The following is a 20000-nucleotide window of genomic DNA, read 5'->3' on the forward strand; positions in this document are numbered from 1 at the left end:
GGGGGAGGGAGAGAGGGAGTCAGTCAGTCAAATTCATTTCTAGCTAAACATACATCAACAGAAATATTCAATATAACAAGTGGTGTGGCTGAGCCTTGAAGGAGTGAAAACTCCCTTGGGAAGTGGACAGCAGAGTGTTTATTTCTTTCAGTTTTAAGAATTTTAAATTTAGGAAACTATGTGTGGAGGAGGAGGAGGAGGAGGAGGAGGAGGAGGAGGAGGAGGAGGAGGAGGAGGAGGAGGAGGGGGGGGTGGAGGGGGAGGGAGAGAGGACGTCAGTCAGTCAAATTCATTTCTAGTTAAACATACATCAACATAAATATGCAGGAGTGAAAACTCCCTTGGGAAGTGGACAGCAGAGTGTTTATTTCTTTAAGTTTTAAGAATTTGAAATTTAGGAAACTATGTGTGTGATCATTTCTTCTCAGACCCACGATAGGATGAACAATTCTTTTTTTCTGTTACATGCGAGGGTTTCAGTGCGGTAAAACATGTAGCTCCCCAAGTAAGTTGCTGATACGTAAAAAATGGGTATACCAAGGTACAGTATATTTCTTGCAAGGCTTTTAAGGGCAATTTTTAAATGATGAGTAAATTCACAGTTTATTTAGTTTGGATACTACTCTGTTTATATGTTTTAAATTTTAACTAAAATGCCAAGGAACTTAGCATGCATAACCTATGGAACATTTATGATGGCAACATGGGGTAGAACAAAAAGTATGTCTTTGTTTAGTACTGGCCCTCCACTCTCATACCCGGAGTGACCTAGGTTCGAGGCCAGGTCAGGGAGGATTGTTATACACCTATATCAATGCGGTATTGCATTATTCCATCTTTCATATATATACACCTCAGTATCTGACTTCGGTTTCGAATTTCTAAATCAATTTCCACGGAGTGCCCACGGGGAGTGTGTGTAAAACCTCGCTATCATTACTCATGTATGAGTAGATAGGTAATGTCTATGGAAGCTAGTTACATCCTAGTTCTACACTCCTTTTAGTGGGTCGTGTGGCATGGTTGGTTTAGTACTGGCCCTCCGGTCTCATACCCAGAGTGACCTAGGTTCGAGGCCAGGTCAGGGAGGATTGTTATACACATATATAAGTATTTTCTACATTCAGAGTTCTGAAAGCTCACAATGACTGTATCATTAATATGCAGTAGGAATACAAAAATAGCAAGAACAAATTTACAATCGTCCAAATATTTTAAGCATTATTTGTGAAGTCTCAGACCATAAATTCAGTTGATTTGTTCTTCTAGAAACCATAATGACAGCTGTTAATTATATCATTTCCATAAAGAAAACCATTAATCTGGTGCACATTGTTTTGATAAATATTTTGCCAAATGCTGTTAGATAGATATATGGCGAGTCTTGAACAATGGGAAAATTCCAACAATTTTTATTTTAGTGGGAAATACTCCCACACTCAATGGAAAAGTATTAGCATGTTTCAGGGGTGTAAGAATGCTCGGAAGTATTTTCTCAATTCCGTTGACTGGAATGCAATTACCACCAGAACTTTCTGCATCAACTGCATTTTTGTTCTAGCTTCGTTTTGTGATAATCTGATTTGGCATTTCGATTTGTTTGTTTCAGTCAGTTGTGTAGAGATCGAAATCTCTCAACATAGGAGAGTGGCCATTTAGGATATTTCTTTTTGACATTTTTTTTTTTTTTCCAGATGTGATATATTTGTTGAATGACTTGGCCTTTAGTGACTCAACAATTAATGGGGAAGATCTTTCAAAAGGGAAACATCAGGATTACGAGAAGCAAACAAGTTTCCAATATATTTCAGACAGGTGATTTTTAAAACTGCTAATTTGGTACTCGCTGTGGTCGCGATAGAAAATGTTACATTGGCTTAAAGTTCATAATGTAATTCTAGGTTAAAAGTACTAAAACTAGAAAATTATCTGATAAGATGCAATATCTACCCCTTACAGTCAATTCGCAAGGTATAGTTTCCTTATGCTCTAGTAGCTTTAGTGATTGCAGAGAAAACGAACCTACAATTAATGAAACTTTGGCAATCGACTTTGAGGAGGTTTAAGTTAAAATCCCCAGGAATGAGCTTTTTGTTTGCTTGTATGACTAACCACTGACTAAGCTTGAATTGATAATGCTTACTTCAGTAAAAAAAACAAAAAAAAAAAACAATAAAATCTTGAAAAGATAAATCAGCTCTACCATGTGAGGAAAATCTATCATGAATAAAGAGGGCGATGAACCTACGGTTGCTAGAATGGTGAGCGAGGTCTTGGGAGCGTGCAAAGATGTGGAAAAACTATCACATCAAAATCATTGGGATGTGAAAATTGCATGGTAAGCTCATCAAAATGATTTGATAGGCTGCAAATGTTATGACTGATGGTAGAGAAATAAGCACATGGTATGCTGCTGGAAAAAAATTGAATCAGTAAAAACATAAAAACATTTAATTTAATTTAATTTACTGCATTAAATGAGTCAGACGGGAAATTATCTGCTTCTTGAACTTCAAGAGAATTAAAGTGCTTTATGAACCTGTGAGATTACGTTTATATTTTTTTTTTTATCACATAAAGTACCTGTAATTAAGTACAATGACATGCACTTCGACTTGGGCTTACGTAGCAAAGTGACTGTAGATGTACTTGAAAAATATCCAGCACTTGGATTTAGACTCAAGTACAGTCACCAGTAGTTGGACCCACCCCTACTTGATTTCCTTGATCTTTTTGTGAGCAAACTCCAGGCTTGCATTCCTAAATCCATGTTGTGGCTCTCAGTTTGGTGAGACATCTGCTGTACTCACTCTATGGTTTCGCCTAGCAGTTAAAACTGTTCAAGTTGAGTCTGCTAGCACAGGTGCCGAAGTTGGTGTGGCAGGAAGCACTGAAGAGGCACATCAGAAAGGGCAGAGGGTGGCTTGTCAGAGAGAGAAGCTCAGGGTTAGAGGAGCGTGGTGGGTGGTAGGGAGAAGGGGTATGAGACGAGTTTGTGACCCCACAGTACAGAGAAACATGTCTAAAGTTACTTAAAATACAGTACAGACGCTTACACCAGCTAGCAATAACATGAGGCTAGAATGTTACTACAAAACTCCAGATGCATATAACACACGAGGTTAAAATAATGAACCCTGGGAAACCTTTACACAAAAATTATGTTAGAACACTAAAGACCCCAAGAGAGGTCTTTCAAAAAACTCATTGGGTCAAACAGACTGGCAGCCTTATTTATTTACAACTCACATAGACAGAGGATTGACTAGGTGGAGGGAATGGAGTTTCTCCACAGGGAACTCTGGCATCAGAATTTCCAAATCTCCACCGTGAATGTCCTGATTTGACTACACAACAGACTGAGGTTGCATACTTTCTACAACACAGAAACCTATTTTTCCCATAAAATACCATCTAAACAGCCTCACGGAGACATAATGATCCACATGCTATGCCATTACTTCTATGCAGCACTGCTATAGGATATTTCCCTGGCAAAGTCAAATATGCCACAATCACTCTTATTCCAAAGCCAGGGAAATCGGCGCCTCACTACCGCTCAATCTCATAGCTAGGTGTCCCAAGGAAATACTTGCATATTACATACTTAGAAAACAACAACATACACAACACTAAGCAGTATGGGTTCCATCCCACACAGGGGAGCTGAGAGTGCTATCGTCCTTGCTTATGAGATCGATCTCGTTCTCGCTAACAAACACTATAAAAATATTCAACAAAACATTAGAAAGGCCGTTCTCAAGGTTTGGCATAGCATGAAATACAAATAACAAAATGACAACTCCCAACAGACCTCTGAGGTCTCCTTTGCAGGACTGCACCCACCTGGGTGCCTAAGAAATGGAGTACTTTATGGAAATGTTACATCACCTACCCTCTAAATTCTGTTTACCACCAAACTGTTGGAAACATCATACAACACAATTCTTTTCCTAAGTATACAATATCACACAGATAATCTCATACCCCTCAAAATCACAACACATCAACACATCCTCCTTAAACTTACCTCCTTCGCTCCCTTATCACATCCCTCCCTCCCCCATCCCCCTTTTTTCTCTGAGACATCTGGTCTCCCCCCCCCCCCTTTTTTTTTCTTTCAGATCACTTCCCTTCCTTTCTATCTCCTCCATTTTTTCTCCCCCTTCCACTCCTACCTTCCTTGTTAACTTCCACTCTCGGATTCTCATAGATTCATGATAAGATGTGTGTCTGTGAGTGATTCTTTATGTTATCAATCACATTCCTTTTACACCAAAATGAATTGACTCAAGTCTACAGTCCAGATATAAGATGCCAATCTTCCATCCAAGTAAAGAATAAGGATTAATGGGATGTCATTTCCCAAATCCATATAGATGCCTGTTATTTACCTTGATTTCTGGGTGGCAATGCAGGAGGACTACTGGCAGATGATAAATCTGAAAAGGAAGACAAGTATATGACTACTACCTCTACTAAGGTTCGTTTTATTACAAACTGTGAAAATCAGAAAACAATGTAATCCATCAAATTACAAAGTTAAGGCAACTCTGCAATCTGCTTAGACCCTGCTATATTGCAATTAATGTACAAACTGTGAAGTGTATCAGCAATGAATGGGACATGCTAGAGCCTATATATTGTCAACTATTTGACTGATGAAGTTGTTTTTCGCTTCATAGGCTGTTTGTCCCACTGCCTCAAGTTGTATACAGAGAGTATCTCACCCATCAAAAAAATACTGAAATCTTGTTCTCATAAAAGACAAATTGTCAGTGGAGCAGATTTATATGCAGAGTTGAACAAATAGGTAATTCAGCATTGACTCAAAATGAGAGGTGCTCACCCATGGGCATTTATTTTGCCTGTACTTCAGCATACAACACACCGAGAAAAGCTTCACTTACCAAGTTCCTTTTCACGACAAACTCACAGATCCTAATTAAAAATACTTTGATGGGATTGTTAGCAACAAAAGTAATTGGTAGTTTAGTCCGCTGTAGTAAATATGAAAACGATGAAACTAACGTGGCTTACTGTGAAGCAGTGATGATAATCAAAGAAATCAAGAATGAACCCCATTGAAAGCCAGAAAATTAAGACTTAGCCCGATGCCGCCGGGGAAAATGAACAAAAAATGGGGAAAATGCTGTGCCTATTTTCTGTATTTTTTTTTGAAATGTCTGCCCATAGATGGCTCTGCTAGTGCTTAGCAATAAAAGACTCAATTGGTAGATCTTGTGACCTTACCTGATTTGAATTGGCGGGAAAAACGTATTTTTTACTAGTACTATGAATATCGATGGTGTTATTTTTATTATAAACATTATAATTATTATATTTTTTTAAAACATTAGTAACAGCAGATAAGATAACGTAAAATATTTCGTAAATCAAAGAAAAAGGTGAACGGGCGAGACAGGCAGTACTCGTAACTGGCTCATTGGAGACTTAGTACAAGTGTAGCCATATATGTGTAAAAACAATCAAACAAGTACTCACAGTGGGCATAGCACGTACGTACACGTCATACCCGTCGGCATTGGATTAATAATCGTTAAACCCTAAACACCCAACCGGCCACATATAACCATGGTACCAAACGACCAATCGGCCATATTTAACCCCTTGGCTATTTCCTTGACAGGAGCGCGTATGAGATGTTGGGGTGGTGCGAAGATGATCACAGAGTTAGATCATTTAGAAAATTGTGTCATACAAATATAATTCAATACTTTTCAAGGCTCTAAAGAATATTAGCTGCCCAGTGTTGCCACACAACCTCCAAGAGCCATAGCGCCCACCTACAAATCCTCCGAGATAATGCTGGTTGAAACAAACTCCCACATGTGTATATACATGCACAAATATATACATATATACGTACATATACTAATAAATACATACATATATCTATATATATGCTAATAAAAATATATATATATATATTTATATATATAAATATATATAAATATATATAAAACTATATATATATATTAATATGTATATAAATATACAAATAAATATATGAATATATATGAATATATATAAATATATATAAATATAAATATATATAAATATAAATATAAATATATATAAATATAAATATTAATATATCCATAAATATATCTATATATACACATATATGTATGTATACCATATATCTATATATATATGTATGTATACCGTACACACACACACACACACACAGACACACACACACACACACACACACACACACACACACACACACACACAAATACATACTAATAAATTAATATTATATATATACTAATAAATTCGTAAATATATATATATACATATACTAATAAATTCACAAATATATATATATATATGCATACACACATACATATATGTATATATATATTACTATATACACACATACACATATACATATATATATACTAAAATACATGCATACATATATATATACTAAAATACATGCATACATATATATACTGAAATACATGCATACATATATATACTGAAATACATGCATACATATATATACTAAAAAAAAAAAAAAAAAAAAAAAAAAAAAAAAAAAAAAAAAAAAAAAAAAAAAAAAAAAAAAAAAAAAAAAAAACACACACATATATATATAAACACACACACACACACACACACACATATATATATATGGTATATGGTATGGGTGGGTGCTTCATGCTCAAAGTGATGTGAAGCGATTGTTTGGTAAACTAGATAGTGCTTTGCCTGCTTGCAACTGCCAGCGCTGGCTAGCCTGGTGCGAAAAGGGAGCAGCTGTGCCTAAGTCTCCTCTGCCAGCACACAGTCTCTCCATCATCTTTTGCAGTGCCTATTCGCTGCCACGTATGGAATCCAGGTACCTTGCGGACCAAGGCGGAAATGTGGAGCCTCTTGGAGCAGCAGGAGGCTGCCCCTTGCCGCCTGGGGTTAATGGGAGGCTGTGGGGAGGCGGGGCTTGCCAGTCCGCCTCCCCAAGAGAATCTACTGGCAGTGAAACATAATAGAGATGGTGCTGGGAGGAGGGCAAATACCCTTCCCACCCAGCAAGGCAGGTTGTGGGTCCTATAGAGTTAGTGACTGCTGGGACTCAGTCTGGGAACTGGAGTTAGCTGTCCCGTTTGCATCCCAGTGGCCGCCAGCCTGGTGTGAGGCTTGTGAGGCAAAACTCTCGGGACCCCCACAGGTGGATTATGGGGCCTGCAGCCAGCCAAACCCTTGCTATATGGGGTGGGGGTGGCTAGGGATGACGTCCAGAGGTAATTGCCTAAAGTTAAACTTCAGGGGGGCTAGGTCCCAGAAATAGAGGATTTATGGCTCTTGGTACCGGCCAGTACATTGTTGGACTTTGTACAATGATGTGCCGAAGAGATCGACCACATCCTCATTGGCACTTATTCAAGGAACCTCCAGAACTGCAGGGTATATCGGAGGTCCGAGTTCTGTGTAATTGATCATCAGTTACAGCTACTCTCCGAGTCCACTGTAAAACTCCTGGTCCTTCCAGTGATCACCCTAGAGCGTTTCATGTGGACAGATTGAGGGAAGAGGAGTTTCCTGAAGCTACCTCTGGTTGTTTTGTAGCACTTGGGGACCTAAGACCCTGTTCTTCTGTGTGACACCTTCAAGTGTAAAACACTCACAGCAGCTCATGAATTGATTGATGAACGCCGAAGTGCAAGGCAGACTCTCATCTCGCAGGAAGTCACTAGAAGTCACAGATGCTTGTTGTGCAGTTTGTCTGACAGGGGATCGTAACTTGCATCGTTCCCTGGTGTGCAGGACTAGGTCACTGCTGAGAAGGAACATGGAACAGTTTATCAGGAATCTTGCAGACGAGGTCGAAAGCCATTTCCTAGTGAATAATCTTTGTCCACCCTAACAAGCCCTGAGAAAGATGAACTCCAAGCAGTGGTGGATTTAGGGGGGGTAACTGGGGGCAGTCCCCCCCCCCCCAGCTGCTCTGTAACTGGTCTTGCCCCCCCTGTCGGAAGTGCGGCGCCCCTTTTCTATGAAATGACATTTGATATACTGACGGAGGAACCTCATGGGCTTCATCATTCATATAAAAACATATAATCAGCAATTATCATTCTAACTGTCAAATCATTATAAAACATAGAATGACAATCTTTCTCTGTCGAGGTAGTGGCAGAGTATAAAAAGTAGCATGGCTAAAACAATTTTCAATCCACTCAAAGTGAGCATGATCTATGGTATAAACTAAACTGATTTCCTACAGCAACATAGTGATGGTACAATATAATTCAATTACCGAAGGTTTATAAGCGACCCCCTTTATCAACTGCCCCCCCTTCAAAATAGTTCTGGATCCGCCTCTAACTCCAAGCCCTCCTCGCAGTCTGCAGTCCAGTCAGCAAGTGGCCAGATCATCTCAGATCCTGTTGTGGGGTGTGGGAACCTTTGGCTGAGTATTTTGAGCAGTTTTAATCGGTTGATTTACCAACAATTACTTGTGGGTAGTGTTGAGAATCCTTTGCCGGACACACCCATCAGCGAGGATCCACCCTTCCTGACTAAAGTCAGGTAAGCAATCTCCATGCTGAAGAGTGGTAAAACAGTGGGTATCTGTGGCATCTCTGCTGAGCTGTTTAAAGCCTGATGAAGAACCTGTCATCTGGAAGGGGAAAGGGGACTGATGGGACTGTAGCAATAACAGAGGTATTACACTGCTTTGTGTACCAGGCAAGGTTCTCGCTCATATCCTTCTGAGAGGTATCCAAGACCACCTGCTGAGGCACCAGAGGCCGGAGCAATCTGGATTCACTCTGACATGAGTTTAGGCATGTGCTGCTAGCAGCTTATATCGACCTCAAAAAGGAGTTTGATATGGTGCATCACAATTCACTCTGGGAAATCCTGCGACTAAGAGGAATTCCGACAAGGGTTAATGAACTAATAGCAAGCCTGTATACTGGTGCTAAAAGTGCTGTAAAGTGTAGTGAGGGCCCATCAAACTTCTTCCCTGTTAGTTCAGGAGTGAGGTAAAGCAGTGTTCTCGCACCAACACTTTTCAACACTTGCATTGAGCTGGGTAGAGCTACTGTCCAAAGTCACTCGACAAGATTATTTGGAGATGTTACTACCTGTGCATAAGGCCCAAGCTACGTGTCTTCAAGGCCTGATACTGCCAGTTTTACTATATGATAGTGAAACCTAGATGCTGTCTTGGAATCTTAATGCTTTTTGTAACAGGTCATTGTGCCGGATCATGGGGTACAGTTGGCAGGACCATGTGTCCAACCAATTGGTACAGGACCTGTTACTTGCACAATCTGCGATCCCCAACCCAGGCTATATAACCACCAGGCTCATATCTCACAAGATCATCCTCCCCACAAGGTTGACTCTGTTCGAGACAACCCTGGATGGAGGGGGCCTGTGGGACGACCTAGGAAGTCATGGCTTGGGCAGATTGATCAAACCTGATCAATCTGCCCTGTCGTGTATAGAATACATATATATATATATATATATATATATATATATACATGCCATATATATATGGTATTTATATATATCAAATATACACACCATATATATATATGGTATATATGGTGTATATATATATGTATATATGTGTGTATATATATATATATGGTATATATATATATATTTATATATATGGTATATATATGGTATATATATGTATATATGGTATATATATGGTATATATATATGGTATATATATATATGGTATATATATATATGGTATATATATGGTATATATATATGGTATATATATGTTATATATATATATGGTATATATATATGGTATATATATACAAACATATATGCATATGTATACACATACAAATATACCTATATAAATGTATATAATATACATAGAAAGTCGTGGCTTTGGCAGATCGATCAAACCTGTCGTGTGTGTGTGTGTGTGTGTGTGTGTGTGTGTGTGTGTGTGTGTGTGTGTGTGTGTGTGTGTGTGTGTGTGTATATGTATATGTATGTATATGTATGTATATGTATGTATATGTATGCGTATGTGTATGTGTATGTGTGTGTGTGTGTGTGTGTGTGTGTGTGTGTGTGTATGTGTGTATGTGTGTATGTGTGCATGTGTGTATGTGTGTGTGTATGTGTGTATGTGTGCATGTGTTTATGTGTTTATGTGTTTATATGTGTATGTGTATGTATATGTATATGTATATGTATATGTATATGAATATATATATATGGTAGAAAAACCCACAATGTAAAACTAGATTTATTGAAAGTGAGATAACAGTTTCCGAATCCACCTGGATTCCATCCTCAGTCCTGACCTGAGAATGGAATCCAGGTGGATTCCAAAACTGATGTCTCACTTCACTTTCAATAAATCTGTTTTTACATTGTGGGTTTTACTACAATAGTGTCAACACGGTAGAGTGTTTTCACCATTCATATATAAATATATATATATATATATATATATATACACACACACACCATATTTATATGCAATATATATAAATATTCATATGAAACATATGTATATATACCATATTCATATGGAACATATGTATATATACATATATATATATATATATATATATATATATAAACACTTATATGTCATATATATATGGTATGTATATGTATATGCATATGTATATATGTATATATGGTATGTATATGTATATGTATGTATATATATATATATATATATATATATATATATATATATGTGTACATATATACATATATAGAAAGACACACACACACACACACACACACACACACACACACACACACATATATATATATATGACATGTATGTGTATGTATATAAATACATATACATACCATATATATATGGTATGTATCTATGTGTGTATGTATGTATATATACACATACATACAGTATATATATACATATATGTATATATACATACCACATATATATGTGTATATATGTAAGTATACATATATACATATACATATACATACATAAATACATACATACATACATACATACATACATACACACACACACACACACATATATATATATATATATATATATGCATACACACACACACACACCATATATTTATATCATACATACATAAATATATATTCATACTTACACATGTATATATATATATATTTATATGTATACATATAAATATAAATACATACATATACATACACATATTATATGTATATATGTACGTATATCTATACACACACACACACATATATATATATATATATAAATAAATATATATACATAAAAATATATATTATATATACACACATAAATATATATCATATATGTATATATAATATACATATTTATAATATACATATGTATTTATATATATGTATGTTATAGATGTATGTATGTATGTATGTGTATATATAAACATACACACATACATATATATATATATATAAATATATATGTATATTTTGTGTATCATATATCTATATATATATTATATGCTTATTACATGCATATTATATGTATATATATATGTATGTATGTATATACATATATATACACATAATATACATACATACATACTAAACTGTAGGCCGGGCGGCCTACCTTGACCGGACATGCGTTGGGCAGGAACTCTCTCTGAACCTGGGTCATCCTTGGCCTTAAATACCCGGGAACTACACGTGGGGGCGTCACCGGGTCCACGTGGGTGCGACCCTTGCCCACCCGTGTGGGCACGCCACGCGACAGCCCGGGTCACGTGGGACCCATAGCTTATACGTGCTTATGTACACAGTATATTACCCGGGTCACATGGGAGCCATAGCTTAAACGTGCTTATGTACACAGTATATGACCCCTGCTGCCAGGCCAATCCATCTACTGACTTCCTGGTTTAACAGCCCGGAATGAACTGCGCTACTGAGGTATGTAAAGCTCTAAGTGACCTTGTTGTTTTCACTGCAAGCACGTACAAACTTCACTGGGTCTCAAAATCCTGGATATTGGTCCAGGAGACCTCTAGCCTCAGGGGCTTCGCTTCATTGCTAAATGCATTAGCAGCTGCCACTAGGGTTTCTAGAAATTCAGATGGAATAGCAACATCAGCAAAGTCAAGGTCTGTAACCTTGATATTACCTAGAGTTGCTCCACAGTGACTTCTGAGAGTAGCTCTACCCTTGAGGTTGATGTAAGCTGCGAGTAGCCCACATCCGAACTCACAACGGCGCTCTACAATGACTCGAAGCACCAGGATACGGTCTATTGTGAACTTACCAGGAGTGAATCCAGATTGCTCTGGCCTCTGGGCCTCAGCAGGTGGTCTCTGGTACATCTCAGTAGGATGTGTGCAAAGTCTCAGTGATTGCTGCAGTCCTACCGATCCCCTTTCCCCTTCCAGAGAGGGATGACCACACCCCTGAGTAGGTCAGGGGGAAAGTTACCAGTCTGTCAGATGGCAGACAGGACAGCATGCAAGCCCCTTGCCATAGGTTCTCTACCAGCCTTTTATATTTCAGCTGGGATGCCGCAAACATCTGCTGCTTTACCACTCTTCAGCTTGGAAATCACCCCCCTTACTTCAGTTAGGGAGGGTGGATCCTCACTGATGGGTGGGTCTGGCAGAGGAATCTCAACATTACCCGCATCCAAGTCAACTGTTGGTGGATCAATCTGATACAACTGATCAAAATACTTGGCCCAATGCACCCACACCCCATCAGGATCTGAGGTTAGCTGGCCACTTGCTGAACGGACTGCAGTCATCTGTGAGAAGGGCTTGGAGTTCAGCTTTCTCAGGGCTTGGTAGGCAGGACGAAGGTTATTTCATAGAAAATGACTTTCAACCTCCTCTGCAATATTCCTGATATACTGTTCCTTATCTCTTCTCGACAGTGACCTAGTCCTGTGCACCAGCGAACGGTATAAGTTGCAATCCCTTGACAATCGAGCCACATGACAAGCATCTGTGGCTTCCAGTGTCTCCTGTGAGATGAAATTATGTCTTGCTCTTGTGCGTTCACCAATCGATTCTTGGGCTGCATCAAGCGTTTCACGCTTGAAGGTGTCCCACAGAAGAACATTGTCTGTCAGGCCCTCGAGTGCTGTGAAACGATCAGAGATAGCCTTGGCAAATCCCTGGGCACACTCAACCTCCCTTAATCTGTCCACACGAAGCACCCTAAAGTGTTCATTGGAGTGACAGGGGGTTCTAAATTGGACCCGGAGAGTAGCCACAACTAATATATGATCAGTCCCACAGAACTTGGAGCTCTGATACACCCTGTAATTCTGAAGGATCCTCCATCAAGTGCTAATGAGGATGTGGTCGATCTCCTTGGCAACACTACCCGTATCACTTTACCAAGTCCAACGATGCGGGTCAGAACACTGATACCAGGAGCCAGAAATCCTCAATTTCTGGGACCTAGCAAAGTCCTGGAAAAGGAGCCTATTCTCACTGCCAGCATCAGCTCCTGAGCCATGAGGGCGGACAGACATCTTGTAGCCAGCTCAATTGCAGAGACATGAAGCCAACTGAAAGCTTCAGTCTCAATACCATAATACGCTCATTGACTGGAGTGACCTCTACTACCGAGGGTTGAAGTCTGCTGGAGATGGCTATGGCTACTCCCTGGAGATAATGGCCATCACTGTGCCCTGACCAGTAATAAGTGTAGCCACCCACACTAAACGTTCCACTGCCAGGACTTCTCACCTCCGAGAGAGCAGCCACTTCAACTCTCAGCTGCTTCAATTCCCTCAACAGTAGTGGTAACCGATCATCCTGGCCATTCCAAGCCCCCACCCTGACAGCCCACCTGAGGTCTAACCTCAGGCAGTCACTCTAGGTGGGTGCAACCTCTGCCACCCCTAAAGACGGTAGAGGGGTTTGGCTAGCTCTAAGTCCCATTGTAGCAGCATGACCCCGCAACCTGAAGTTCAGCATAGTTTCCCAGGTTGGGTCACGCCACGTCTGCCGCCATGTCCACGCTCATTGGACAATGGGCTCCCGTTGTTCCCTGTGCGCTTACATAGCATCCGCATACTTAAGCCACAAAAGCCAGAAGCGAGATCAGCATTTCCCCATCCTCCAGCAGAGCAAGACCACAACAGCAGTAATACAAGGACTGCCCAGTCCTTAGCCGACTGGGGAGCCTGCCGGCTCCCCCGTAGATCTCCAACTTAAGTGTGTGTGTGTGTGTGTGTGTGTGTGTGTGTGTGTGTGTGTGTGTGTGTGTGTGTGTGTGTGTGTGTGTGTGTGTGTGCGCGTGTGCATATATATATACACACACATGTATGAACGTATGTAAGTATATAAATATATATAAATATGTAAATATAAATAAATGTGCATATGTGTGTGTGTGTGTGTGTGTGTGTGTGTGTGTGTGTGTGTGTGTGTGTGTGTGTGTGTGTGTGTGTGTGTGCGTGCGTGTGTGTATGCGTGTGTGTACATATATATACACACATATGTATGTACGTATGTGCGTATGTAAATATATATAAATATGTAAATATAAATAAATATATATATACACATATGTATCTATGTGTGTGTATATGTATGTATGTGTGTATATATATGTATGTGTGTGTATATATGTATGTATGTATATACATACATATGTATATATGTATGTATGTATATACATACATATGTATATATGTATGTATGTATATACATACATATGTATATATGTATGTATATTATATTTGTCGTTTTGTGTGTGATCGTGTTCAGTCCCTCAGGGTCTCAGGTCACCTAAAGTCATATAATCTACTGGCCAAATCAGACTTTAATGTTTACTTTTTAAGTCTGACGCCTTATATTTATTTGTCCTTTGTTTGAAATCAGAAATGAAATATGTATAACTTGGATATCTTTAACCCATGTTCTCCTAATAGTAATATGTAATTTTTATTCTAAATGTGCTTAAGTTATATGCAGAGGAAAAGTTTCCTCTTCAAAGTGAAGTTCCACACTGTAAATCTGGTACAACTGGCCGAATAAATACAGCCACCCTGAAATTATCGAGCTGGAATTGTATATGGTAATACTGTAGTGCATTCAGATATAACGATATAAACCTTGTTGTTAAATAAACAATGTCAACAAGGTCTAAGCAAACTTTGTCTTACATCTAAATATTTAAATGAAATGCATAAGAAAGCATATGTATAAATATCATGGAAAAGGAAAGGGAAAACAACTGCAGACAATAATATCACATATCACTGTGTGGTGAATTAATTTTTAAAAAGTATATATAATTGCGGTAGGGTGAAACTTTTGGCGGGAAAGTATCATCAGGTTTTCCCGCGTTTTTTGTCGACGGGAAATTATCGGCTGTTTTCTTCCCAAAAGCTGACGGCACCGAATTACTATATGTTACACAGATGATTCATGACTGAATAAGAGTTAACAAATAACCATGTATGGATACTATTACTATTTTTTATTTATTCCTATGATGAGCGAGCTACCAAGTCAAACCGATAATTAGTGTAAAGGATAAGAAAAATTACAGTCAAATATAGGCAATAGACGGTTCGATCATATAACTAGTGAAAGGGAAATATTTCTTCTTTCGGGTGCGTAAGCTCTAAGTAGTATAACTAAGTGAAGGCATTAACATTCGATTAGCAAATTCAGACAGGGAATGTCTGTTTCTTCATTTGTTTTCTCGTGCATTTGATTTTAGATACTAAAATATGAAAGGCAAAGTTTGCTATTGAATATTTAACAATACTCATTATATCGTTACACTTGAATGCACTACTGTTACCAGATGAAATTCCAGCTCGATAACTACGCTGGCCGCAAATTCGGCCAGTGGTACATGGGCAACCTAGAAAGGCACCAAATGCAACTAACAATTTCTAGAATTTTTTTTTTTAGAAATCTGGTTTTGTAGTTTTTCAACCTTTGGGTAAATTTACTATTGGAAAATAAACCAAGGTATAATACTTACTCTGTTGACCGGAAGCAGAGTTGTCTTGACTCTGAAAAAGAAACCATCATAAATGCAAAATAAAAAGCACGTACGTGTATAAACTCTAGTGAATAACATGGAAATGTCCTAAAAAAAAAGCAAAGGCCAGAATCTAATTGTATCATTTCATTATAGCATTAAGACTTTCTCTGGCCATTTTCTACAGGAGGTAAAATGGAAACAATCACAAGGTCACATACAATGCTTACTTAGTCTTTCTCAGTTAAACCCCTAGACTGCAACGATGATTCGCAGTCAAAACCGACTTTACAGCCATGTCAGTTCACTGCCAGGTGGCAAAAAGTGGCTTTTTTATATTTTTTTTTCTTCGTTTTCATTATGTTGTATTATCAGCATAAAACGTATTAACATTTTTCACGTAGAATATATATAAAATTTCTTAAATTTTCTGGGTTCGTACGTTGTCCGGTTTTAAGATTCAAAATATTGCTGTATGTACGACTAAATTTATGCATATATTTTGCTTGAATAACATTATACAGTCATACTTTTATAAATAAAAATATATATATATATGATGGTTATAAATATATATATACATATATATATATATATATAATATACATATATGTGTTTATTTATATATACATATATCAATATATATCTATTCATATATATATACATATATAAATAAAATACTGCCGCGATAGTCTAGTGGTTAGCGCACTGGACTCTGGCCTTTGTAGTTCCGAGTTCAATTCCCCGTCGCGGCGGTCGTAAAAATGCCTGCGCTCTGACTGCTGGTTCGAGCCCGATATAACGACATATCGCCTTGAGAAGTTAAACGTAAGTGTCATAGGGGATGTCACCGCCGTGGCACAAGTGTTAGCGCGCCGAACTGCGGTTGGTTAAGAAGGGCATCCAATCAGGCAAGGGTGACACTGCCATATAACCTATCAATAGTGAATTAAGAGAGGCCTGCAGTGGAATGAATGGCTGTATAAAAAAAGAAAAAAAAAAATATATATATAAAAAACATGCGTGCGTGTGTATGTGTGTGACGTTCGTGCATGCGCGCGTGTGTTGATGTATGTGTCTGCGCGACCCCACGCTCAGCGCTTTCCCAGGACTCGTCTCGCGTGTTCCATGTGTAGTACTCTTCATCAATAAAGAGTTTAGCTGTTATAACCACCTTCACTGACCAACCAGTCATAGCCAATGTAGTACGGCCCCGTGAGCCTCTTACAGTGTGCGTGCGTGCGTGCGTGTATTTTAACATAATTATAAGTTTACACACACACTGTAAAGGCTCTATATGAACGCCTTAAACATATGGTTTAGCAGGAGTAGTGAAAGGGACGGTTGGCTTAACCTCTTTTATTGGGAAGCGTAAGCAACGCAGATAATTTACACGGATACAAGTCTTGGTAAGGCTTAGTGCTGGGTATGGTCAGCCCGGAGGGGGTCGGACGGCTGGCTCAGCGGCCAGCCATGACCGACAGGGTTCCGGCAGGAACTCTCTGTGGTGACTCTCCTGACCTGGGTCATCCTGGACCTTTTATACCCCGGGAGTGCGCGTGGGGCAGTTATTAATATCTGGCCCGCGGCCGCCCGGGTCACGCTCGGGTGCGGGGCACTGCAGCGTGGCAAGCCAGCCAGCCAAGTGGGAGCCATAGTTCCCACGTGTACACAGTATAATGCTCGGCCACCTACTCACGCCTCGCCCTCGAGGCACCTGATATTTTCCTCAAGGGTGACCCAACCTGGGTGGTTCTTGACTTGTAAACACTTCGTTCTTGCGTGTGCTGTCTCTGGTTCATTTTCGTGGCTGCTCGTCCCTGTCGTCCTCTTCATCTTGTTCCTGGTAAATCCGTCCATCCTCGACATCAACACGTCCTCGGTCTCGCACAGGTCCTCCTTGACTTCGGATTCGTCCTCGTAGTCCTCGACCAGGCCTAACTCGGCGGCTTACTCGCTCAATGCACGTTCCCGCAGATCTCATCCAGGCTGCTTGCTCGTACCGACGTCCTTGTTGTCCTCGTCAGGATCAAGGGCGTCTGGCAGGAAGCGTCCTCTTCGGGTGACGATCACCTGGAGGTTGAGTGGATCTGCAGCGTCCAGGCAAGTTCACAGCATTATGGGTCGACTGGTACCTGCTCTGGCGAGTTCCTGATCCTTCACTGGATCTACGGGCGTACTGGGAGGCGACGCCCTTCCACTTCCTCGGGCGGCTTGCTCTGCTCAGACGATTATCCTGGTCTCAAGGCTTCTGGCGAACTTCTGGTGACGTTTTTCACAGCGTCCGAAGGTGACCGTTTCTGCAGCAGGGCCTCCTTTGGTACCATGATAGATATCGTGAACAAGTTTATACACATAAGGGCCAAGATAGTAAGAGAAGAGACAACAGATAAGAATCGATTATTTATATAATTTGCAGTTTTTATGGTTGAATTCTCATTAATTCCGTCTTTTTTTTCTTTTTTTTTGTGTTTTATTTTCACAAAGTTAAGGGGAAAAAAATAGGAGAGAGAGATGGTAACAGCGATCCGCATGGACCTAGCTTGAACTGCTAACCGTCTCTGAAAGACAGGAGGGTAAAAAAGGGAAACGACAACGGCAATCCGCAAGGATTTACTTGAACCAATTGTCGTAATGCAGAGAACAAATGTATGTCACAAGTCACACATCACTTGACAAACTCGCGGGAGTGCGTGAGTGTGTGTGTGTGTGTGAGTGACAGTTAATGAGAGTGAAAGTAACCTCACACAGACTGGACGTGGGTGCCAAACATGGAAATTAACATTCATTTTACACAAATGCAATAAACTAGCCATAGAAGTAATACAAAATTATTTCAAGTACTACATTGAATTTAACATTTAATGATATGCGACAGAATGAAGTGAAAACAATTCGCAAGCGAATCTTCTCTGGGAAAAACTTCTGCCGAGGTAACATGTCAAGCTGTGCATACACTTCAATTGACGCGGGGTCTCTGTACCCTACTTACTGTACTTTTTGAAGCGAAATGACCCAATCTATCTGCGAGTCTGTGATGGGCGCTCATGCAATGCCCTACGGCTATCTATCATGAATCACAACTTGATGGGATTTACCCAAAACATGGCAGCGACATTAAGGGGGTGAGCGGTTTGTGATTAATAAGTGAATCTCAATTCTAGCTTAAACCCTAGCCCTACATTTTACGGACGTCATTGAGGGTCACACCGGCTCAAAAAGTTACCGAACGAACTAACGTCGGAGCGCGGATCTATTAGGGATATACGCAACCCCAAGTGATCAGGCATTCTGACACTATGATAAGGGGAAGATCCCTGGTGCTTTATAAAAATGTAAATAATTACAAGCTCCGCTCTAACGCCGATAGAACGTGTCACCAATGAACATGTAACAATCTCAAAAACAATATACAGGAAATGCCAGCGGTTCTCACATTCATTTCACCATGTCAATCACTCAAGAGTGAAAGTGGGGTCAGATCACACAGCTGTCCCAAGCAGATGTGACTAATAGGTTTCACTCAGAGGTCAGGTCAAGACGTGAAATGGGTAGTGAGAAAAGAATAATGATATGATGTTCATGAAAACAGTATATCATGAATGGGCTAAATTCGTTGCAATTGAAACAATATACTCTCTAATAACGAGAAAAATTAAACAAATACGTAATAAATGAACAATATTCATATTGTTTGAACCCATACCGTGATCACACAGTAATGTGATCTGAGGTCAGATGAAACAAAACAAAACCAGCGTGAGCGTAACTGCACATACGATTTAACACATTTAGGGGAAATAAAAGAAAGGAAAAATGACCCAAATATGTACTCACTACAGGTCCTGAAGACATTTAAAGATGGTCGAGCGGATTTCGGAGACTGTGTCCATGTTGCGAGCTGAAAGGACGCAACGAACCACCCTGCCACCAGAATGTAAAGGCTTTTAAGACGAACACCTTTAAACAGTGATAAACAGGAATGATAGCCAACGTTAGCACGGCTCACAACTCAGTGATTTGGACCGGTACAAGTCTTGGTA

At 39.6% G+C, this 20000-nt stretch overlaps 1 protein-coding gene across 1 annotated transcript in view; it reads right to left on the reverse strand.

Moving 5' to 3' along the window:
* The window catches only part of LOC125044023 (basic proline-rich protein-like), a 94060-nt gene that overhangs the window by 20590 nt on the left and 53470 nt on the right, over positions 1–20000 (reverse strand). The window contains exons 11-12 of the mRNA XM_047640464.1: positions 15958–15988; positions 4395–4442 (exon numbers count right to left, since the gene is read on the reverse strand). Of these exons, the coding sequence (XP_047496420.1) occupies positions 4395–4442; positions 15958–15988 (79 nt within the window). The remainder of the gene's footprint in view (positions 1–4394; positions 4443–15957; positions 15989–20000) is intronic.

Source organism: Penaeus chinensis, chromosome 35 (genome assembly GCF_019202785.1).
Source record: "Penaeus chinensis breed Huanghai No. 1 chromosome 35, ASM1920278v2, whole genome shotgun sequence".
NCBI lineage: Eukaryota > Metazoa > Arthropoda > Malacostraca > Decapoda > Penaeidae > Penaeus > Penaeus chinensis.